The 22,556-nt window shown below is 59.6% G+C and overlaps 5 protein-coding genes and 1 pseudogene across 5 annotated transcripts; 1 reads left to right on the top strand and 5 right to left on the bottom strand.

Annotated features, from left to right (window-relative positions):
• Window positions 1–19: 19 nt before the first annotated feature.
• Window positions 20–7,967, bottom strand: ACA1_065220 (Fbox domain containing protein; the record flags this gene model as incomplete). The annotated part of the gene is given in 25 exon segments (XM_004339698.1): window positions 20–688; window positions 969–1,029; window positions 1,118–1,866; window positions 1,978–2,058; window positions 2,176–2,257; window positions 2,366–2,433; window positions 2,522–2,849; window positions 2,962–3,107; window positions 3,200–3,329; window positions 3,552–3,778; window positions 3,928–4,016; window positions 4,125–4,457; window positions 4,541–5,007; window positions 5,106–5,579; window positions 5,720–5,855; window positions 6,005–6,116; window positions 6,191–6,300; window positions 6,425–6,530; window positions 6,619–6,828; window positions 6,928–7,112; window positions 7,196–7,310; window positions 7,371–7,449; window positions 7,521–7,757; window positions 7,769–7,793; window positions 7,835–7,967. The coding sequence occupies 25 exon segments, from the start codon at window positions 7,965–7,967 to the stop codon at window positions 20–22; spliced, it is 5,352 nt and encodes a 1,783-aa protein (XP_004339746.1).
• A 305-nt stretch (window positions 7,968–8,272) lies between these two features.
• ACA1_065210 (3hydroxyisobutyryl-CoA hydrolase, putative) lies at window positions 8,273–10,112 on the bottom strand (the record flags this gene model as incomplete). Its single annotated transcript, XM_004339697.1, has 10 exons — window positions 8,273–8,399; window positions 8,487–8,539; window positions 8,616–8,804; window positions 8,863–8,918; window positions 8,985–9,118; window positions 9,199–9,260; window positions 9,335–9,471; window positions 9,543–9,701; window positions 9,778–9,862; window positions 9,951–10,112. 10 exons carry the CDS (start codon window positions 10,110–10,112, stop codon window positions 8,273–8,275), a joined length of 1,164 nt encoding a protein of 387 aa, XP_004339745.1.
• A 254-nt stretch (window positions 10,113–10,366) lies between these two features.
• Window positions 10,367–10,918, bottom strand: ACA1_065200 (uncharacterized protein; the record flags this gene model as incomplete). Its single annotated transcript, XM_004339696.1, has 2 exons — window positions 10,367–10,810; window positions 10,844–10,918. 2 exons carry the CDS (start codon window positions 10,916–10,918, stop codon window positions 10,367–10,369), a joined length of 519 nt encoding a protein of 172 aa, XP_004339744.1.
• A 656-nt stretch (window positions 10,919–11,574) lies between these two features.
• On the top strand, window positions 11,575–15,312 carry ACA1_065190 (IBR domain containing protein; the record flags this gene model as incomplete). The annotated part of the gene is made up of 16 exons (XM_004339695.1): window positions 11,575–11,655; window positions 11,744–11,842; window positions 11,916–12,028; window positions 12,112–12,476; window positions 12,585–12,721; window positions 12,806–12,953; window positions 13,104–13,158; window positions 13,247–13,327; window positions 13,416–13,473; window positions 13,616–13,663; window positions 13,738–14,009; window positions 14,118–14,173; window positions 14,282–14,480; window positions 14,594–14,692; window positions 14,756–14,811; window positions 15,023–15,312. 16 exons carry the CDS (start codon window positions 11,575–11,577, stop codon window positions 15,310–15,312), a joined length of 2,157 nt encoding a protein of 718 aa, XP_004339743.1.
• On the bottom strand, window positions 14,991–17,957 carry ACA1_065180 (uncharacterized protein; the record flags this gene model as incomplete). Its single annotated transcript, XM_004339694.1, has 9 exons — window positions 14,991–15,367; window positions 15,477–15,985; window positions 16,049–16,198; window positions 16,272–16,373; window positions 16,435–16,581; window positions 16,663–16,760; window positions 16,843–16,971; window positions 17,038–17,424; window positions 17,523–17,957. The coding sequence occupies 9 exons, from the start codon at window positions 17,955–17,957 to the stop codon at window positions 14,991–14,993; spliced, it is 2,334 nt and encodes a 777-aa protein (XP_004339742.1).
• Window positions 17,958–18,138: 181 nt separating this feature from the next.
• ACA1_065170 lies at window positions 18,139–22,337 on the bottom strand (annotated as a pseudogene).
• Window positions 22,338–22,556: the final 219 nt, after the last annotated feature.

Here is a 22,556-nt window from a genome sequence, read left to right as displayed (position 1 = left end):
CAAAGCACCATCGTCAAGGTCAAGCTTGCGGAAGCTGGACCGACTTGCAGAGGTTCTTCTTGGCGATGGCCCACCAGTCCTTCTTCCACATCTTCTTCTTTCGCATCCAGCCCTGCATCACCTCCACCTCCGCGCTCTCCTCTTCTTCAGTCGTGAGCGACGCCTCTTCCACGCGAGCCGTGTCGGTGACAGCCCGCAGCTCGTTGTCTTCGTCGGCCACCGCGGCGTTCTCATCGGCCTGGCCCTTGCTCTGCTCGTCGGCCGTCGCAGGCGTCTGGCCGTCGGTGCGGTCGATCGTCTGATGTTGTTCGCGGGCCTGGATCCAGGCCAGGAGCGGCGCGTTGCCCTTGATCTGCACGCAGCGCACGCGGGGCAGCCGCCACAGCTCGTCGGGCAGGGCCTCGAGTCGGTTGTTGCCGGCGTTGAGCACCCGCAGCTTCGTCAGCCGCCCGAAGGCCTGGTCATCGTCGCAGAGGCGGGTGAAGCGGTTGCAGGCGATGTCGAGGGTGGTGAGGCTGGTGATGGCCAGGACGATGGGCGGCAGCGCACCCTCGAAGCGGTTGGCCGAGATGTTGAGATGGCCGAGCCTGGTCAGCCGAGACAGCGACGCCGGCAGCGACGAGATGCCGTTCTTCTCCAGGTGGAGCGCGCGCAGGTTGGTGAGCGCCCCAATCTCCTCCGGCAGCTCCTGGTGCCCCGCACCAACCAAGCAGAGTGAGTGTGCGTGTCGTGTCGTGTCGTGTTGTTGGTCGTGTGTTGTGTCGTGTCGTTGGAATAATCATAGCTGTGTCGTATCATGTGAATGCTTAGGTACGGTGATATTGTTGTTATCGAAACCGAGCTGGATGAGTCCCGTCAGGAGAGCGATCGAGCGAGGAATCTGATTGTGAGAATGATGAACAGTGTCTCGTAAGTAAACCCGCGAGAGAGCGAAGAAGAGCCGCCCGAGGGTGAGGTAACAGTCGTACCTCTTGCAGGTTATTCTCGCCCAGGTGGAGGTGCCTCAAGCCCGTGAGCGACTGCCAAACACTGAATCAAAGCGACACGCGTATGACATTAGCGGCGGGAGGCTTACAACATCAAGTCTTGCGATGCAAGACGGGCTTCGGCGGCGCACCTGGACGGGATCGCCCTGGGTCCGGTCAGCTTGTTGCGCCACAGCGACAGCACATCGAGGTTGGTCAGCCGGCTCAGCGCCTCCGGCACCGAGTGAATGTCGTTGCCACGCATGTTGAGCACCCGCAGCGACCGCAGCTCCGCCACCTCGTCGATGCTCTCCGTCGTCGTCGCCGCCGCCACGGTGCTCAGTTCCGACATGGGCGGTGGCGGCTCGGTGTGGAAGGCGTTGATGCCGAGCCACAGGCGCTTGAGGCTGGTCAGCTGGCCCAGGCCGGGCGGCACGCGCGACAGGCAGTTCTTGTAGACCGAGAACACCTCGAGCCGCGCCAGGCGGCGCACGTCGAACACCGCGCGCAGCTCGTTGTGCGAGAGGTCGAGGCTCTGCAGGTTCGTGAGGCCGCCCAGCTCGTCGGGCACCGACGTCAGCCGGTTGTAGCAGGCGTAGACGTACTTGAGCGCGGTGAGCTGGCCGAGCGCGGGCGGGAGGGCGGTGAGTCGGTTCTCGATGAGGTTGAGGCTCTCGAGCTGCGTGAGGCGGCCGATCTCGTCGGGCAGGGCCGTGAGCCCGTTCATGCCGACGAAGAGGGCCTGGAGACTGGTGAGCGCGCAGGCTGGGCGCAGGGCCGCGGCCTCGGTGATGCGGTTGCGGTTCAGATCGAGCAGCACCAGGTTGGTCAGCTGCGACAGGCTCTCGGGCAGGTGCGTGATCGCGTTCGTGTCCAGATCGAGCCGCTCCAGCGAGACCAACTGGAGTTTGATTGATAAAACGATGAGAAGGGATTGGCCAGTTTTATGTGCCAATATAAGTTTTCAAAATATTATAGCGACACAAACAGCAGTGTGACGTGGGTGGGCTACCTTGGTCACGAAGAGCGGGAACTGCTTGAGCCGGTTGCGGTGGAGGAGGATCTGGCGCAGGTTCGTCAACTCGCCCAACTCCTGCATTGTTTGAATTCCACCGAACAGTGCTGTGACGTCAGCATTTCGCAGGATCTAGCGATTGTGCTTGGTGGTGGTGGGTGGTGGGTGGTGGGTGGTGGGTGGGTGACGCCGCACCTCGGGCAGGGACTGCAGGGAGTTGCGGCTCAAGTCGAGGTGGGTGAGATTGGTCAACTTTCCGAGCTCTTTGGGCAACTCCCTGATGAGTGTTGTGGGTGTCGGGTGTGTTTGGTTGGCCGACGTTGTTGAGAGCTGCTGGTGAGCAAAAGTGTGGTGGGAAAGGCCGAAGGAGAGATGGTGACCGTACCGAAGTTGGTTGACGGACATGTGCAGCTCCGTCAGACTCTGCAGGTGCTCGATTTCCGGTGGCAACACCTGAACCCACGAGTGAGCCACACCGCACACGCTCCACCGCACACACACACACGCACCACCGCACATGCACCACCGCACACGCACGTACCTTGAGCGAATTGGTGTAGAGCCAAAGCGAGTTGAGGTTGGTGAGCTGCACGAACAGGTTGGGATCGACCTCCGCCAGTTTGTTGCCGCCCAGCTCGAGGTAGGTGAGGTCCGTCAGCAGGGTCAGGCTGTGCGGCAGCGTGCCCAGGCCGCACGAGTGGACGTTGAGCTTCGACAACGCGGTCAGCCCCGCCATGCCCGCGTCCACGTTTGGCGCCAGGCTGCCGAGCATCGGGTTGCGCCAGAAGTAGAGCTCGCGCAGGTTGCGCGCGTTGGCGAACCAAGTGTCGGGAAGGCTTCGGAGTTGGTTGGCGTTCAACCCAACTCCACTGTGGCGCGCGTGTGCGGTGTGCGCGGTTGTGTGTGTGTGTGCGGCATGTGTGCGAGTCGTGGCGTCAGTGTTACGATGAATGGTGCACACGAAAAAGGCGGTTAGCGTACGTCAGCGCGGTGAGGCGGGACATGGTGTCCGGCAGCGAGGTGAGCCGGTTGTAGGACAGGAACAGGCTGGTGAGGTTGGTCAGCTGGCCCAGTTCATCGGGCAGGCTCTCCAGCTTGTTCTCGTCGAGATTCAGCCACACCAGGTTCTGCGTGTGTCGTTGAACGGGCGGAGTGAGTGAGAAGTCGACTGTGAGTGATTTGCAGCTCTGACGAGTCGAGGAAAGAAGGAAAGACAAACCTGGAGCCGAGAGATGGCGGGAGGGAGCGAGGTGAGCCGATTGTGCTTCAGGTCCAACTCGATCAGGTTGGTGAAGAGCAGCACGGGCGGAGGGAGGGCTGTTAGCGAATTCTCGTTCATCCACAAGTACCTGCGGCAGAACAAACCAAGAGTTGAGCGCACGGCACACGCACACACACACACACACGCACGCACCACACACACATACACACAGACCATTGCACACACACACACACACACACACACACACACACACACACACACACACACACACACACACACACACACACACACACGATACGACCAATGACACACATGACACATGTATTACATAAAAGGAGAGGCACCGTACGTCATTGTGCGTGTCCAATGGCGGTAGAGCCTTCGAGTGGGCCTGTTCAGGCCCAGAGCAGCAAGCTCGTTGTCCTCGGGGTCGACAGTCGTGGTGAGCCCCTTCACGTGGTCCGGCACCTCCTCCTCCCCCGATGTGGGCTCGTTGGACTGTTCCTCGCCATCTGATGGCGGCGCAGCGCCGGCGGCATCGTCATCCGAGATCAGCGGGAAAGAGGTGAGCCGATTCTGGGCTAGATCCAACAGTGTGAGATGGAAAAACTAATGCGACGCAACACACGCGACACACGCGACACACATACGACGCACGCGACACGCGCACACACAAGTCAGTTTCTGGGCACAGAAGATCGTGTGGAGGAGAGGGAACGACGCACAAGGAGCAGCGCGGGAGGAAGGCAGTCCTCGATTTGGTTGTCCTTGAGATGAAGCGAGTCCAGCAGATGCGGATACGCTCTCCGCTGGCCTGTGTGCACACGCCCGCCGCACACGCACAACACCGCACACGTCATTGGCGGTGTTTACACGGAAAACTGGTGGAGGCCACACGCCCAGGCGAGAAAAGAGTTTTTACCTCCGATCGGGAAAGTGTTGCGTGGCAGGGACCTGGCCCGGACCAGGGCTTCATTGTGCGTCTCCCGCTGGAGCTCGTCGTCGAGCGGGTCCACCTGCTCCAAGAACCGGCCGACGACGCCGAGCTCCACCGCGGGAAAGCTCGTTCGGGTGAGCAGGTTGTGGCACATGCGGAGCGACGTGGCTGTCATGGGCAGCTCGAACAGCGGGAACGAAGTCAGCCGATTGATCGAGAGCGAGAGGCTGACCACGCGGCAGTGCATGAGGGCCCGGGGGTACGCGGTGAGGTCGTTGCGAGGCAGCTTCACCGTGATCATGTCCAGCAGACTTGTTTCTGCTCACGACACAAACAAGGCCATCTGAGCGTGCTGCGTGCTGCGTGTTGCTTGTGTCACTGTTGGTTGATTAGGTACGTACCTGGGGGAACGTGGCCAAGAAGGTCGGTAGCTCGCCAAGTCTGCATGTCCACTTCATCCTCCTCTCCCCCTTCTTGCACCTCTTCTCCTCCTCCTCCCTCCTCTTCCTCAGCGCCCTGGACAGCTTCACCACCGCCGGGCGACGTCTCGTTCGAGGACTCGGACCCCGCCTGGTGCTCCTCTTCGCCCACCATCGACAGCTGTGGCGCGTCGGTTGTCTCTGGTTCCTCCTCCTGATCGCCGAGCCGCAGGTCATGGCCAGCGGCACCATCATGGTCGTTGTCGTCATCGTCGTTATTGCCGTCCTGGCCTCCGAGATCGGTTCCGACAGTAGCGCCGGTGGCGGTGGCCACTGCAGTGCCGCTCTCATCCTCGTCCGATCGGCCTCTGAGCTCGATGTGGTAGTGGAGCACGTGGAAGAGCCACCTGTACAGCTGGTCGACGGCTCGCTTGCCTGCACCGGTTGTCCTGGACCATCCCACCCCCACACACTTCGTTAACTCCTCCCTGTGTGCGTGCGTGTGTGTGTGCGCGCGCGCGTGCGTGTGTGCGTGTGTGCGGGGTACCGCTGAATGTAGAGTGTCTTCCAGGGTGTGTGCTCCGCGCGGTCGGCTGCCATCGTGAATTCATTGAAGGGCGGCGTCGACGTCAGCAGGCGCCGCAGAGACTCGACCGACCCGTCGTAGTCCCACGCCTCCTCCGGCAGAATACTGCGCCTCTCCTTCAACGACAGCTGGCCCAGCAGCTCCTGAAAAACCTCCACGTGATGCCGCTGCTCCGTCTCCGCCGCCGACGGTGGAGATGAAGACGATGATGACGACGATGACGACGATGAAGACGACGTGGTGGTGGCGGTGGCGGTGGCGGTAGTGGAGTTCGATGAGGTGGTGGCGGTGGTGGACACCGGGCCGGGTGGGTGAAGGGAGCGATAGACGGCCGGGTCGGGCGAGAGGAATGGATAGAGAGAGCGCACGCACAGGTCGCGCCACAGGGAGGGCAGCGCCGACAGCAGGTGCCACTCCTTGCACACCTCCGCCACCCTGTTGTTCATCAATTTAATAATAAATAATAGTAAATAATAGTAATATAGTATCGTTTATTTTAAAATAAAATGATTTGTTAGGTTCGCTTTCGTTCTTTGAGAAGCAAGGAGGGAGAGGGGGGGGGGGAGGAGAAGTACCTTGCGAGTTCGGAACCGCGAAGAAAGCTGAAGATGTGGACCCAACATTCGCTCGGGAGGATACTGTCGGACAGCCCCGCACTCACCTCCCCCGCACACAAGCCAGCTTCCATAGATGAACCCTGCACGAGATGCCCTTTTGGCGCTGTACGACCAGGACAAATAGTTTTTTTTTAATCACTGCGGTGAAATAAACAATTCAAAACCGAAAAAAGAAGGAATCATTAAATTTATTTCAATTTTTCTGCATTTATTGTTGTGGGCAGTGCCCACCGCCTGGGGCACCACATGGTGGCGCAGGGTTGAAGTCGAAGGGAGAGTAGTTCCATACCAGCCTCGACGCTTTCAACAGGGCGCGCATCTCCTCGCTGCTCTTCTTCTCCAGCGCGTGCTCGACCTGTTGGTGCCCACCATGTACAGGAGTGAGTGCTCGATCGATTCCTCCATTGCACAGGTGCACCCCTCAAGTACCTTGTCTTCGTGTTCGTAGTTGAAGTGGAACATGATGAATTCCCGTGTCCGCAGATCGTAGCCGCGGGCTTCTTGGCGCGACCCGTACCACGCAGTCTTCGCCAACGAACCTGATGCCGAGTGTCAGCAAAACCACCGGGCAGTGTTGTGTGCATGAATGTGAAAAATAAGATGAACGAAGAAACATAAATGAATTTGATGAACAATTAACAATCAGCACGCGTTCGATAATACCTAATTTTTCCACAACCCACGAGCCTGGCTTCTGCGGTGCGTCCCAGGTGCCTCGCGGTACCAGCGGCTCGTCAATCCGCCCCGAAGGCACAGGCTTCGTTTCGATCTGCACGGGCGTTTGGTACCATAAGATCGCAGCATAGCGCACACGACAAAACAATGAGATATTGAAGGTCGGTTGCACTGTGGCGTACCGAAGCCGAGTGCAGGAGCAGCCGACCGTTATCCCAGATCAACGCGTGGCCGTCGCCCGCTTTCCACTGCCTTCCTTGCTGCCCCGCATACTGCAGGGGCATCAGTTTGATGCGCAGGCTGCTGGAATAAAGCGCCCACGTGGAGAACTGGGTCTCCTCCCACGCGAACAGCGGGTGTTCCCCAGCCAGCGATCTCGCCGACGCCACGTGCTGGTGCGCACACACACCACAGCCAAGCAGGCGGTTGCTCGTGTCAATGGCCAAGATTCCAACAAGGCGTGAGGGGGTTGGGAATGGAGATGGGTGTACCCGCCATGCGCTGTTGATCTCCGGCCGATTGGCGAGGATGGTGATCTGTCCCTGCAAATAGAGAGGGCCGGTGTTGAAGGAGAGGGCGTCGAACTCACGCAGGTCCCGGGCGCTCACCAGCCCCACGATGTCGCCGGCCAACACGTCGATGTCGCCCCACGCCCAGTGCGAGAAGTTCCACGTCTCTTCGGAGTTATAATGATAAGCAGTTGGTGGCGTGCCGTTGGTCGTTGGGCAAATCGAGGAAAGGCAAGGTAAGGTGATATACCGATGAGGTCGTGAAACGCGGCTCTGAGCAGAGGCTTGTAGCCGCCAATCTTGCGCGGCTCGGCGCGTAAATGGCGCCGCACACCCTCCGCGTCCACTGCGCTCTCCCCGAGGCCCTATTTATTTATTTATTTACCAATTCATCTGCAAGAGCACACAGGAGGGTTAGAGCGTACCTCCTGGAGGACCTTTATCAATCGATCTACCACCTCGCCCTCTTTGAGGCTCACGTAGTGGATGTTGTCCGCCTGCACTCTTTTGGTGATATGAATAATAAAATAAATAAATATTCAAATCAGTTTGCGTCACGTTTGGTTTGTGCGTACTCGGGGAGAATCATGGTGGCGTTTTCATAGAAGATGAAGACGTGGACGAAGGGCGACGAGGCGGCGAAGGTGCGTAGGCACAGGCCGGCGTAGAAGGGCATGGCCGGCGCCGACAGGAAGGGCACCAGCCAGGCCACCCGCTGGTCGGGGTCCCAAACGCGCCGCCCCACCTTGGCCCCATCCGTCGCTGAGGAGGTCGCCGGCTGGTCTGGGACTGCCAAGACAAAGATCGCAGGCCTGTTAGGTACCCTACGACCTTCACCTCATCTTCATCTTCACGAAAAAAGAAAAAAAAAGAGATCGATGTGACGTACCGACGCGGTAGTCGCGCGAGGTTTGACTTGGGAGTGGGACCGAATCGAGGTAGAGATAGTATAGCAGGAAGATGGAGACCAAGCCGGCAGCGGCAAGCAGCCGCCACTCTCGCTGCGTGGAGCTCACGAGCATTTTTTCCACCTTCGCTAACCTGACTGATTCTGGTTCTCGCCTGCCGATTTAGCTCCGAACCTGCCACGTCATTAAAATATAAAAATAAAAATTAAATAACAACATTCTGGTCATGGCGTGCAACGCAGACGGTAGAACTCACACGGGGGTGACCTCGCTCGTCTGTGAAGAAGATCTCGATACAGTCACGGAGAAGAGGGCGAACGCGTTGGTGCTGAGCGAATGTAGCGGCTGGGCGTACAGCCGGAGTCTTGTATTTGTTAACGCCCCACCGATGGCGCGGCCAGGGAAGGCCTCTCGGGCGTTCATTGCAGGTGGTGCTCGATGGGGTGCAGGTGCAGCTCCAGAGAGGGATCGGCGAGCGGCTCAAAGTAGGAGTCCACCTCCGAATCGGCGATCTGCTCCAGGCGAGCCGGCTTCCATTGGGGGTTCCTTCGTTGCGCGTAACAGGTGAGACCGACACACTTCGCGCACACAGACAGTACCGGGCGCAGCATAGGAGAAGGGATTGGGGGATACCTGTCCTTGTCCACGAGCACAGACCTGACGCCCTCAAAGAAGTCATGTCCGGCCTGCACACGAGGAATTCTCAGCTATCGCGCATGTCGATCGACTGACTGGAGTGTAAGACATGGAGGAGTGCAATACCATGAAGCGCTGGGCCATGCGGAACTCCATCTCGAAGCACTTGTTCAGCGGCAGCTGCTTGCCATGGTGCAGCTGGCGGAACACCACCTTGAGTGCAGTTGGTGAAAGCTTGCTGAGAGCATTGCGCGTGTGGGTGGCCCACTCGCTGCCCTCCCTCTCCAGCGCTACGATGATATCTTCCACCGAAGCCTGTCAGGCAGCCTCCGTCAGCATGTGTGATGTAGACCAATAGACTTGTGCCGTGTACCTTGCCGAAGCACTTGTGGATGGCGTCGGCATGCTTGATAAGTTCGCTGTTGGCATCTAATGTGGTATGTTAAGATGGCGTGAGGTCAGATTGGGGAGCAAGGAGCCGAAATAGAAAGGCACCATTGGCTGTGTCGTGCTCGTTCAGCTCGGCGAGGGTGTGGCGGACGTGGTCTTCATTTTCGGCATTCTTGAGCTTCTCCTCCAGAACTTGGGTCTTTGATGACGGCACGTAATGCGTCGCAACACCGGCACGTCTGCGATCGGTACCACATGAGGGTAATCAGGCACCACACCCTGCCGCTCGGCAAGTTTGGAGGTAGTGGCGAAGACGTACACGAGATCGTAGCCCTTGAGCCTGGCTCCGGTCAGCGCAAGGTACATGCCCACTTCGAATCCCTACTCGCACAGGCCCAAAGCAAGGTCAGCCGCGCGCACTACAAACTACATAAACGACTGAGGGGAGACGCTACGGGGCTGAGCCTAGGAAGGAAGTGAGAGCCGCCGACGTCGCAAAAGAAACCGATGGCCGTCTCGGGCATGGCAAACACGGTGTGCTCCGTCGCCACCTTATACTTGTTGTGCATCGACAAACCGACGCCGCCACCCACTGTGGTGAAATGTTAGCATACCGGCCAGTAGATGCGCACAACCACAATCATAAAGATGGGCATGGCGTACTGGTGATGCCGTTGAGGAAGGCGACCTGGGGCTTGGGGTGCGTCGCGATTTGATAGTCGAGCACGTACTCGTCGTGGAAGAAGCGATAGCCCAGGCTCGCGGGGTCGCCACCAGCATTTTTGCCCGCCTGCCGTGCCGCAATTCCTTCGTCGTAGATCGCTGCACGACACACGACACACACACAACCCAATGACTACAAGTATGGGGAGCCGCCACTTGGCCACAGGCGCCATACCTCTGATGTCTCCGCCAGCGCAGAAGGCCTTGCCGCCAGCGCCCTTCATCAGCACAAAGGCCGTGTGCGGGTCCTTTTCCCAGTGCTGCGCATTCATTCAACACGTAAGCACACGTGCCGTCGTACGACGCAAGTTGGTGGTCTTGGTGGCGTGGGAAAGAGCCGAGAGGTACCGTGTAGTGCGGCCTGAGGAGGTGGACCATGTTCAGGTTGAGGGCGTTGAGCGCTTTGGGCCGGTTGAGGACCACCTCCTGTCCCTTGCCCAGCGGCTGTACCAACACCTCGGTCTGCAGGAGGCAATTTGCATTAATTGTAATCTTGCAATATTGCTCCATAAGATGCAGGCCAGTTCGATCATGCATGAGGCGGCGCTACCTCAGCGGATTCGGAATAGCATCTTCTCTGCGAACGGAACGAGCTGGCTGCAGAGCAAACTCTGGTGCTGCCAGCGCTCCTAACATTGCTAGTTGCCACCCTCAGTGTCGCCTTCATCTTGTGCCAGATTAATGTGCAAGAAATAATTATTTACAAATGAATTTCTATTCATTCTTTTTGTTTTTGTAACGGCAGAAGATGAGTGTGGTGGGTTCTAGAAAAGCTGGCCGATGGAGGGCCGGCGTCCGCGAGAGGCGATGGGACGTTCGGGTTCGGCAGGAGGCGCGTCGGCATCGCCCGCCACAAAGCTGGATGGAAGCTGGTTCCAATCGACTGCAGATTCGGGAGAGGTTGGCCCCAAGCTCGGGAACGTCTTGAGTCCGCCTGCCGTCATCTGCTGCTGCATCTGCTGTTGGCGCTGCTGCTGAAGCGCGTAGAGGAAGGAAGAGGCAGGAATCGCCGCGCTCGTTTCGATTACTTCCTCGAGATTCGTCCTGGAGCCGCGTCGCTGGCCGTTGCGCCGTCGCTGTAGCATCTCATCCTGCTCCTGTCTGCCGTCGAGCCTCGCCATCTGCTCGAAGGGGAGTGCGCTGTCGGTGCCCATCGTCGTGCTCGGCCGCCTCGACCCTTGGGCCTCTCGCACGCCCTCGAAATCGTTCTGCGGGGAGGCGCCGAGCTCATCTTCGCGTACCAGGTTGCCCTGCGCATCACGCCTCGGGTTGTCCAGCTCCTCCTCCCTCTTCACGGGCCTGCCACGTCCGTCCATACTGTTCTTCTTCTTGTTGTTGTGTTTGTGTTGTGCTGTCTGTACGCAGTTGCTGTCCAGGGTGTCCTGATACTCTATGTCTTCTTCTTCTTTTGCGTGGGTGCCGTTGAATGAAGGTGGAATGAAGTGAGTTGTTGAGGAAGCTGGATCAGGTGAGGTGCAAGAATGAATGAATGGAGTGAATGAATGAACCGACTTGAGTGGTGGTTTGTGGGTCTGATGTTGAAGGTGACGCAGAGGAGGCAGCGATTTAGCGTGACGCAGAAAGAAGGCCTTCTGACGAATGCGCAGCCAGGACGTGAAGGCGCAGCCTGTCAAACACCTGCATGTCCGGAGTCAAGGGGAATGTCGACCTTCCACAGATCTCAGCTGGAACTCGACCGAGCAGTTGCGCCGAGTGCGGGGGTTGGTTGCCGTTATGATGAGAATGTGACCTTGTCCTCGTCGCACAGCCTCCCACTTCACCGCCTTCCGCAGAATCTTCACCTCCTGTCGTTTGCTGTCCGTACGACAGCCCAAGAGCGGCCAAAGAACGAAGCGTTTCGCGTTTTCAGAATTGTTTCGGAATTGCATCAGAGAATTGGCACTTGCACCTTTCATGAAGGGAAGACACCAAAACAAAAACCAGTACTGTATCGTTGTTACCTTGCCCCGGCATGGCTTCTAAGCTGAGGGTGAACGTGTTCGCCAACGACCCCGGACTGCGCTCCACTGGCGGCAAGTGCCTCATCGTCCCCGTGCGTTTTTGCCCCCCCCCCGGTCTTTTTCTGGCCGGTCCGGAGGCGGCAGGCGATGACCGTGCTGAGGGGGGGGGCTCGCACGTAGGCGGGGACAGCGTGGGGCGCTGTTTTGGCGTTGGCCGGAGCCAAGCTGGGCTTCGCCGCCGATGCCGCCAAGCGACTCTTCACCGCCAACGGCGCCGAGGTACCTCGGCAACCCTGTTTGGTGCCCAAGTGGTGGAGTGTCTCGGGGAGCTGACGTGGCTCGCCATCTATAGGTGGAGGACGTGGACGAGATCATGCCCAACGACGTGCTCTACGTCTCCCAGGGCGAAGACTTCGGCCAGCCCCGAAGCTCGGCGCCCGCCGCGCCACCCGCCCCGCAGTTCCCGTGCGTGTGTCCCTCTTGCGCGCCACATGTCGACCGCTGTCTGACCCACACGGATTGTGATTGTGCGTGTTGGGCCTGGGCAGCTGGACGTGTCCCGTGTGCACGTTCTTGAACGAGGCCCAGCGGCCCAAGTGCGAGATCTGCGCGGCCGACCCACCGACGTCTGGCGATGGTGGTGCGGCTGCGGGCGGCGCCGGCCCGAAGTCCGTGTCGTTCATCGGCTCGTCGGCGGCACCGCCCGCGGCTGCGGTGGTGGAGACGCCCGCAACGCCGCTTGAGGCCGCGGAGCCGGAGCCGCTGCCGCTGTTCCTGAGAAAGGTGAGGGCGCCGGTGCTGCCCGGCGAGGAGGAAGAGGAGGAGGGCTACGGCAGCGATGACGGAGACGAAGACGATGAAGAAGAGTGGACCGACGAGGAAGATGACGATCTGTGGTATGACTACCAGGAATGTACGCAACCCTCCCCTTTTTTACACTCTGTAAGTTCACACCATTCATACCATACGACACACACGACACAACACACGACACACACAACACACAACACACACAACACAGATGAGGATTATCGGCTGGCCATGCAACTCCAGGCTCAGATTGCCAAGGAGCATGCGGCAAAGAAAGAGGAGGAGGAGAACGGCCTGTACGAGTGCCCCATCTGCTACGACGACAAGCCCCTCCCGCAGATGTATTTCGTACGGTCACCACGCGCTCACCACGCGCCGCCACCACCCACAGCTTGGAGAAGTTAACGCCCACCGCGAGTGGTCTCTCCGCAGATCGAGGCGTGTTTCCACCGCTTCTGCATGGACTGCATCAAGATGCACCTCGAGGTGACCATCAAGGAGGGAGGCTTGGTCAAGAAGGACGCCGTCCAGGTGGCCAAGGAAGGCGTCATCACCACCACCTCCAATGCGACCGACATGGGTACCCTATCCGCCACCGCTCGAACACGTTCATATATATTTATATGGCTCAAGTTTTGATCTCCTTTAACTTTACCCGCACACTTTGTGTCGTGTTGTGTCGTGCGGCATGTGCGTTGCGTGTGGTGTGAATGTTTTGAATGACCAATAGGAATTCGGTGTCCTGCCAGCGGCTGCGCGAACATCCTGACGTACAATGAGATCAGGTACACGACACAACGCGCGCGTGCTCTTTGGCACGCCTCCCCTCACCACTTCTCCCCCCTTTTCCGGGGCTGTGGCGACCCCCCGCAGGCATTGCGCGACCGGCATCCTGTTCGAGAAGTTCGAGGAGATCCTCCTGTCGCGCGCCATCGACGGAAGCAAGGACATGAAGTGCGTGGAGCCCCACACTTTGCCCGGCGTGCCTCACCACCTTTCGAGAGAAAAAACACACGCTCACGCCATGTGGCTGTGTTTTCAGGTGGTGTCCCAAGCCCGGCTGTGGCAACGCCATCTTCCGCTCGGCGCGCGACGACAAGGTGCATTCCCCTCCGCCCGCCCGCCCGCCCGCCCCGGTGGACTTGTCGTGCCCAGGCCAATCCTGCGACGCTGTCGCTAATCGATTCAATTCAACCGCTCTCTCTCTCTCTCTCTCTTTCCCTGTGTGTGTGTGTGTGTCAGTTGGCGGTGTGCTCCAACGGGGCGTGCGGCTACACCTTCTGCTTCGAGGTACACTCGCCAACCTTTTGTCGCCCTGGTCGAATCAACTGCTGCTCACGAGTGTGCGATGGTGCATTCGTCAGTGCGGGGAGGAGTACCACGAGGCGTTCAGCGAATGCAGCACCTACGCCGAATATCTCAAGGAAAGCCAGTACGACGGCCTCTCCCTGGCCCGCCCGCTGCCGTTGACTAACGTCGTGTCCGTCTGTCGGCGTCATCCCGCCGATTCTAGGGTGCATTCGGCCAAGTCGCTGTCCGCGGCGGTGGCCTTCCACGAGTGGGCGCGCACGCAGGACCTCAGGTTCTGCCCCTCCTGCCACGAGCTCATCGAAAAGAACAAGGGCTGCGACCACATGTACGCAGTCCTTGCCGCCAGCCGTTCTCTCTCTCTCTCTCTCCCGTATCACGACAGGACCAGCACTCGCCAACGAGAGAGCGCTTACAACGTTCATGTGTACAACAGGTATTGCACGAAATGCAACACCGACTTCAGTTGGTCTGAGGCTCTGATGTATGCCGGTACGCACTCACGCTTGCGCTTTCTCTCTACGACGTGTCTAACAGCACACGACTAACACAACGCACACGACACACACGACACACACACACACACACACGACACACCAGATGCCAAGAGTAGATCAAGCCACTGGCAGAACGAGGACAAGGCAGCGCTGCGCATCGTTGGAAAATGGCGCCCGCGCCCGGTTCCCAAGCGGAGGAGCAAAGGTCGCAGGAAGGGCGCGCGCCGAGCAGGTTTGGTCAAGCCCCAGGCCAGCCTCCCGGGTGTACCCCAGACTCAGCAGGCCATCTCCAAAGCCACTGGGTGTGTTGTGTGTCTTGTCGCGTGTGTCGTGCTCCTCGTGTGTTGTTGTTCTCTCGGCACGCACTAATCAACAACAATACTCTTCTTTCCCACATGCTCGCATGTGTCGGCAGTTCCTCTTCTGTTCGTGTGAGCACCAAGTGGGAGGCCTGGCACTGTCCCGACTGCGGCAACCCCCAGTGGCTAAACGCGGCCGTTCCCGACACCCTGATGTACGTGCAAGTGTCGTTTATGGCCTGGCTCAGCAATTTTCACTGATCGACAACCAACAACAGGGAGTGTGAGGTGTGCCAGCGCCAGTTCTTTTCTTGGGAATCGGTGCGCGTCACTGGTACGTTAGCGCCATCTACCGAAACAAATCAGCAGTACCGCCCACTCACGATGACACGACACGCCAGACAAGAACATATTGCACAACTTGACGCCGCCCAAGGAGAACAAGCGCCGTTGATCAGCGCCAACGTCTTTTTTGTTTGCTCATACACGCATTTAAATCCCAGCACGACGCGCTCAAGCTCTCTTCGTGGCGTAATCGCACACAGCACGCACCAGCGATCGGCCCAGCCCTGAGGACGCGCCAGACGCGTCGTTGCCGCTGGTCTGGCTGGCGATGACCCACGCCGGCCGCTGGCTCGCGTCGCGCGGCACGCCCACCGTGATGTACGCCGTCACCCCGTCCGACACCTTGTTCGTGCCCGGCCCGGGGGTGACCACGAAGTCGACGTTGAGGCCCTGCACCAGGTTGATGCCCTTGACCAGGAACGTCGTCGGGAAGAAGTGGTGGTCGGCGGGCACCAGGGTCTTCTGCCACTTGACCGCCCCGTTCACGTAGACTCGCACCTCCACCCCGTCCGATCCCTCGTCCTGGTCGCCCAGCACCAAGTAGCCTGTGCTTGCAAACATAACAACACCAACATCAGCGCCGCACACACGGCACACACGGCACACACGGCACACACGGCACACACGGCACACACGGCACGAAACGATTCGCACCTGCGAGGGAAGCGTTGGGAATGGTGGCGTTGGCCTTGTAGCGCAGGACGGCCCAGTTGATGAGCGGTGTGCCCGAGGAGGTGTCTACGGAGGGTGCCACGGAGGTGGCCGAGATTGAGGCATACTGGAGCCACCAGGTGCTCCACAGGTTGCGGTTGAGCCACAGGCGCGACCAGGCCGACTGGTTGTAGGCCGACGCCGGCGCGCCCACCAGGGGCGTCACGAACCGGCCGTAGTACCACCCGTTGTTTCCCAGCACCTCGGCATAGTCGTACACGTTGTCGGCCAGCGGCGCGTAGGGGCTGTCGCCCCAGGACTCCATCGTGGTGGTCCCGCCGACGAGGAACTGCGGCGTGTCGGTGAGCGTGACGCGGACTGCGCCGGAGGCGTCGGGCGTGAGGGTGGTGTTGCCGCCCTGGATGTCGAACAGAGTGAGGGGCTTGCTGGCGCGCAGGTAGAGCACGTTGTCGTAGGGCAGCGTCGTCCACAGCGCACGCACTTGGCCGTATCTATGTGTGTCGTGTCGTGTCAGTGCGTGTGCGGTGAGTGCGATGGGTGTGTGCGGAACGTACGTGGGCGATTTGAAGAGGAGAACGTAGGCGCGGCGGCCGAGCTCGGGATTGACGCGCTTCTGGAAGGTGGCCGCATTCAGCAGGCGCGCCAGGTTGGCGTAGGCCACGAAGGCCGGATTGGGCACCAGCGGACCACGATAGGCCGTGTTCCTGGAATTTCAGTTACGGCCAGGTTAGTCCTACCTGTAATTCTTCACATTCCCAGGCTGTGAGTAGTCCGTACTTGAGGAGGCCGAACGAATCCCACGCGTCATCGACCGCGTCGTACCAGTAGTGCCTGGTCACGCCGTACAGGCCCTGGGCCAGAGTCTGGCGAACAAGGTACCTGGCGCGTCGTACATGTTACCACTCTCAGTTCTCGTAACGAAGGAGAGACTGCAACGTACTTGGCGACGGAGTAGCGAGCCCTTTCGTTGCTGGTGGACCAGCCGTACTCGGTGGCCCAAATCTCCTTGGTGACTGCCGAGTACTTGGTGGCGATGGCCTGCAACTCGGGCAGACTGGCCTCCACGTTCTCGGGCAGAACGTAGTACCTAACGCACACACACGAGACGACACACAACACAGTCAACTGTGGCCGAAAATGGTGGGCTGATGGGCGGAGGAGAACATACGGGTGGACGCTGAGTACGTCCATGTAGTTGATTGCGCCCAGCTTGAACAGGCTCTCGAACCACCCCGGAGCCACCGACGCCACCGCACCGCCCAGCACCTGCACCCACGGCAGATAAGGACCGCACTCTCATTGGCATGTGCGATGACCCACTGCGCGCAGAGAGCGTCAAGGGTAGTACCTTGACGTCGGGCCTGACGCTCTTGACGGCGGGGTAGACGGCCTTGGCCACGTTGGTGTACCACACCGAGAAGTTGGCCGTCACATTGGGCGGGCCGCACCAGAAGCTCGTATAGACTTCGTTCCACACCTGACCGCACACGCCCTCTTAGTTATACCATGTGTGCGGTGTGTGCGGTGCGTGTGTGCGGTATACCTCGATGCTGGTGAGGTTGGTCCCAAAGTGCTGGACCAGCGCCTTGGCATAGTTGGCGAAGCCGTCGAGCCCGTCCTGCGTGTAGGGCATGGTATCCCCCTCGGTGTTGCCCCCGCACCCGCCGCCCGTCCACCAGTCGTACAGATCGTTCCCATAGGCCAGGATATAGAGCGGGTCGATCCCCGATTGGTTGAGCTTGACCATCCACCCATCGCTCCTCGACCAGTCGTAGACGCCCCTGGTCGTCGGCTCGTTGGCGCTCCAACCGTTGCTGTCCCGCACCGTGCCCAGTCCCGCCTTCGCCAGCAGCTGCATACTAGCCTGGTTGAAGCCCTGGCCGTAGTGCTCCCCCACACCATACCTCACACCCAGCGGCTTCTGCACCGGCTATTGATTTATATACAATGAAAAATATATACCAGGAATATATACCAGTTTAGTAACATGGCAGGACCAGTAGCGTTGCATAGGCGAAGGTAAGGTACCCACAAGACGGCAAAGGTGGTGAAGTTGGACTGGAGGAGGGCGTTGCTGTGGTTGCGGTCCACCAGGCGCAGGTTGAGCACGAAATAGCCGGCGGGCGGGCGGGTGGACAGGCCGAAGGGCCGAACGGCGGTACGGGCCGAGCCGGAGGGCAGGCGCTCGACCGTGCCCTGCGCCCGCACCGCGCCAAAGAAGTCGGTCACGTTCCATGCCAGGGCCACGCCGCTGTTGTTGTAGAACGGCAGCGCGCCGGTGCCGGAGACGGTGACGGCGGTGCCCACGTTGAGCGCCACCTGGTCGGTGGTGGAAGTCACGAATACGTTGCCCAGCGCCACCTGGCTGGTAAGGTCGAGCTGGGCAGTCGTCACTGGCGCACCCTCGCAGAGGCCGACCAGAAGAAGAAGAACGGCCGCAACAGAGAGCCAGTGAGGCGCCATGTGCTTTGTTGTTGTTTTTTTGTTTGGGGCTCCCGGAGAGGGTCGTGGTGTATACAATAGCTCGTTTATGAAGTTGATGTCGATTGGTTGAGTTAATGCGCGGAGAGTAGGGTCATGCATTCTTGGGATGGTTGTTTTTGTTTATTTATTTACCTTTTCGGATGTTGGGAGCTGCTCACCTTCACTTCTTGACCAGCGCCTGCTTGGCCCACTCGGCGCCCTTGGCCACAGCCTCCGACGGCGATTGCGCCAGCTGGCAAGCAACACATGAGGATGTCAGCACGGACACACCGTATGCACGGACACAAAACGAATGCTGGCGGCTGAAAGTTACCTCGAGCAGAGCGCCGATGGCGCCGGCGTCGATGAGGGTGGCGCGCCTCTTCTTGCTGTTGTGGGCAAGCGACCAGATGAGGCCCTCCGTGTAGTACTGCAGCCGCTTGCTGTCCAGCGCCAGGTTCTCGACGATGGCCGACGCGACGGCGGGCGTGCCGATGAGCTCCTGGTTCTTGTTGTTGTAGAAGCACATGTAGCACAGCAGACGGGTGGCCTGCTCCTTGAGGCCCACCGTCACGGCCGCGTTGGTCGACTTCACAAACTCGATGATCACCGGAATGCCTGCATTACGCACGCACGCACGCGCGTGTCGTGTCAGTACCGCACGCACACGCACCATCGTACCATCGCACACGATGAGCGGAGCGATACCCTTCTTGGCGCGGATGGCGTTCTGGCCCTTGGAGTACAGGTAGACGAAGTTGCCGGCCGTGTAGAGGGCCACCCACTGGACCTGCTGCTCGAGGGTAGGACCCTGGGGCTGCTTGGGGTCCGGCGTCGAACCCGACACCGAGAACAGCTCTGCAAGGGAATTAGGTCACGACCAACCAGAAATCAGAGAAGAGCACGAGATGGGGGAAGGTGGGGTGTGATTGGGTACCGATGACGGCCTCGACTGCGCCGCTCTGCTTGCGCAGCTTCTCTTGGTTGGCCTGGTCCTGCTGGATGACCTGGCCGATGGCCGAGCATGCGGCCAAGCGCACGCGCAGGTCCTCCTTAGGCTGCAGCAGCGCCGTGAGCGACTTGATCGCTGTAGATCGCACACACACCAAGTTAGTCTTGCTCGTATGCGGTGTGTGCGGTGGCAAGTGTGTTGTGTGCGGTGAGGAGAGGGGAGGTGTCGCACCCTTGGCCTTGGCGGCGGCCTGCTGCATGCGACGCTGGCCGGAGCAGGCGGCACCGAGGGCGTAGGCGGCCAGCTCCTTGACCTTGGGCGAGGGCGACGCCAGCAGGCGCACCAGAATGTCGAATCCGCTCAGCACGCGGAAGCCGACCTGCGACGGAACTGCGGTGTGTGTGTGTGTGGTCAGTGCACTGTGAACTGGGCTTACGGTGGCGGGTAAAGGAGGCGCGGTGTGGTACCGTGATTCTTGACGGTGCGCTGGATGAGGGTGAGGCAGTTGGCCTGGACATCCTCATGCGCCACCTCGCCGCCGCCGACCAGCTGCACCATGAGCGCATCGAGCGGCTTGGCCAGGCGGAAGTTCTCGAGGAGCGTGTCTGTTGGCAATGATTCGAGTTAGCGCACGACACGCACACAATGCACACGACACACGACGTGTGAAGGTACCCTTCTGCGTGATGTCTTCCAGGATGAAGAGGGCGGCGAGGGCCAGCTGCGGGTTGCCGCTGCTGTTCTTGAGGTGCTTCAGGAGGGGCGGAATGGCCTGCGAGTTGCCAATGCGCACTCGATTCTTCCTGTACCGGGCAAGCTCGGCCAGCGCCTGATGTTGTTTACAATAAGTTGAGCGCACACATAAATTCGACTGAACCAATAGGGGAATGCAAATAAAATAAAAACGAGGGGCAGAGAGCGTACCCTGACGGCGTTGACCTGGGAGGGCGTGGCGGGAGCGTCGCCGCCCTTGGCGATGTGCTCCACGAGTGCGGCAACGCCGTTCTTCAGCCACAGAATATTGTGGGACTCCTTCCTGCGACCCCATGAGCGTCAGACACACGCGCACGCATGACACGACACGCACACGACACGTACTTGTGGAGCAGGACTTGCTGGAGCTCGGCGGTGATCTTCTCGAGCTCGGACTCCTTGGGCTCCGTCTCGAGGCGCTCGACGAGGCTCTTGACCTGGGCCTTGAGCTCCTCCTTGACGCCCTTGTCATCGTCGTCCTCCTTCTCGTCCGAGTCGTCGCCGTCGTCCACCGCCGCCTTGACGAACTCGCCCAGCTCGGCCAGGGCCTGGGTGACCTCCTTGTGGATGTCCGGGTCCTTGTGGTTGGCATGCAGGTGCTTGAGGTAGGCGTCGATGCCCTTCTCCTTGATCTTCTGGCGCGACTGGTCGAACGAGGCCAGGTTGCTGAAGCACACGACGGTGCGGTAGAGGTAGTCGGTGTTGTCGGTGGTCTTGGCCACCTTGAGCAGGTTGTCCAGGCACGTCGTGGCCACCAGCACGTTGGCCTCCTCTGCAGAGATGAACGATCGTCGTCAACACACCGTGTTCCACGACACGACACCACCACACGACACACGACACACGACACACGACACACGACACACGACACACGACACACGACACACGACACACGACACACGACACACGACACACGACACACGACACGCGACCAGAAGGAAACGAACCGACGGTGGAGAGGTTGGAGAGAAGGATGAGGGTGCCCGTGCGCACAGTCTCGTTCTCCGAAAGCAGGAGCGGCGGCACGACGTCGAGCACGCGGCCCTGCAGCAGCGGCTCCTTGAAGTGCTCTGCAAACAGGGCACTCACATGAGTGACAGCGTTTTCGGTGCGGTGTGGTGGCGTGTGCGCGTGCGGTTCGTACCGTTGTTGGAGGCGTTGGCGAGGATGGAGACGGAGCTGCCGGTGAGCTCCTCGTCGCCCTGGCCGATCCAGGCGAGGACCTTCTTGAGGCCATCGCCGCCGATCACGTCCTTGACGGCCTCGGCCTCCTGGGCCAAGTTGGCCAGACAGGTGGCCAGGGCGCGCTGCACCTTGATGTCCTTGGCTCCCGCGGCCTTGAGCACCTGGCCCACGCCGCCCTCCTTGATGAAGGCCTCACGCAGCTCCGCTGTCACACAAATTTGCCCACAATGCATCGCGTGTCAGCCCACAACGCGTGTGCGCGCTCGCGTCGTGCGTGCGTACAGTTGATGACAAGAGAGCCGCAGAGAAGCAGTCCGGCGTGTTGGACGCTGGTGTTGTTGGACCTGACCAGGGGGATGATCTTGTTCCAGCCGCCGGCCGCTTCCACGATCAGCTCCTGGCTGTCCGGCTGCTCCGCTGCAGCGGCGAACAGTCGCGTTAGCGGCCCGACAGTGGCGAACAGCCGCGGCCCCAGCAGGCACGGCGCGCCAGGGAGCGGTACCCAGAATGGAGAGGGTCATGGTGGCCTTGGCGCGCACATCCTCGTCCTTGATCTCAAGCAGCTCGAAGAGCGGCGCGAAGCCCTCCTTGGCGGCAACCACGACCTCGTCTTCGGCTGGTGAACGAGTGACAATGGCCGAACCAGTTAGCGATCACACATTACATTCCATACATTCTGTAGAATCGGCATAGGAATGTGCGAGGAATGCAGGGCCAAGGAGAGAGCATGCACCATTGGAGGTGAGGTGGGCGAGAGCGGCGGAGGCGAGGCCCTTGACCTTGGCGTGGTCGTGCTTGTAGAGGGCCAGCAACTCCTCGAGGCCGGCGTCCTCGGCCAGCACGATCTGCTCCTCGCCTTCAAATACCACCGGTCCCACCACACGACGTACAGCAACGAAGTGTGAGCCTAAGAGTGAGGCCGTCGACGCAAAGCGCGCTTTTGGGGAGATGGCTGGAGCGCGAGATAGGGCCTCCTCGTGCGCCGTGGGTGCGGTGCGCTCGTGTGGGCCAACACGAAGCCTTGGATTGGGGGGGGGGGCAAAGATCGAAAGCGACCGCCCCAAAAAATGAAGAGATTAAAAAATAACAAATAATAAGAGAACAGTTTAACAAAATAAAATCTATCAGGTTCTTATTTTGTTGATTTATCTGATTGCCCAGGCAGATAAACGGAATTATTATGATTAAATAATAAATCTTTTACACAAAGAGTGGCGTACCGACGGTGGTGTAGGCTTGGCGAAGGGTCTTGACCTTGGGTCGCCTTAGGGTCTTGAGGGCGACAGTGCCGCGGTAGGCCGATCGCGTGCCGAAGCTGCTCGCGCTGCGGCTGTTCTCTCCATCGAATCCGCCCTGCGACACGTTCTACTCGCGAAAAGCAATCGATTAATAGGAATCAAATCAGTACAAGAAGATCAAGAACTTACATTGCATGATCAAGAGCGGAGCGGTACCGTGTTGTCTGCGTCTTCGAAATCAACACCGAACATGATGTGTTTGGATAAAAAAAGTAATTACAGAAGATGGGATTGATGAGCGGTGGGCGCGTGTGAAGGTAAAGAAGAAAGAAGAACGCTCCTTGCCACGCCCTGCTCCCCGTCCTTGGACACCAACCAAGCAACGCCAGGAGATTTTAATTTAGCCTGACCAATCACTCAGTAATACATGTCGGCGCCGTCTGCTGGTCAACTCCACTCTCAACAAGAAGA

The sequence above is a fragment of the Acanthamoeba castellanii genome (genome assembly GCF_000313135.1).
Source record: "Acanthamoeba castellanii str. Neff unplaced genomic scaffold scf7180000084599, whole genome shotgun sequence".
NCBI lineage: Eukaryota > Discosea > Longamoebia > Acanthamoebidae > Acanthamoeba > Acanthamoeba castellanii.
Note: the sequence above shows the minus strand (reverse complement) of the source record. Positions and strands in the feature narration are given on the sequence as shown.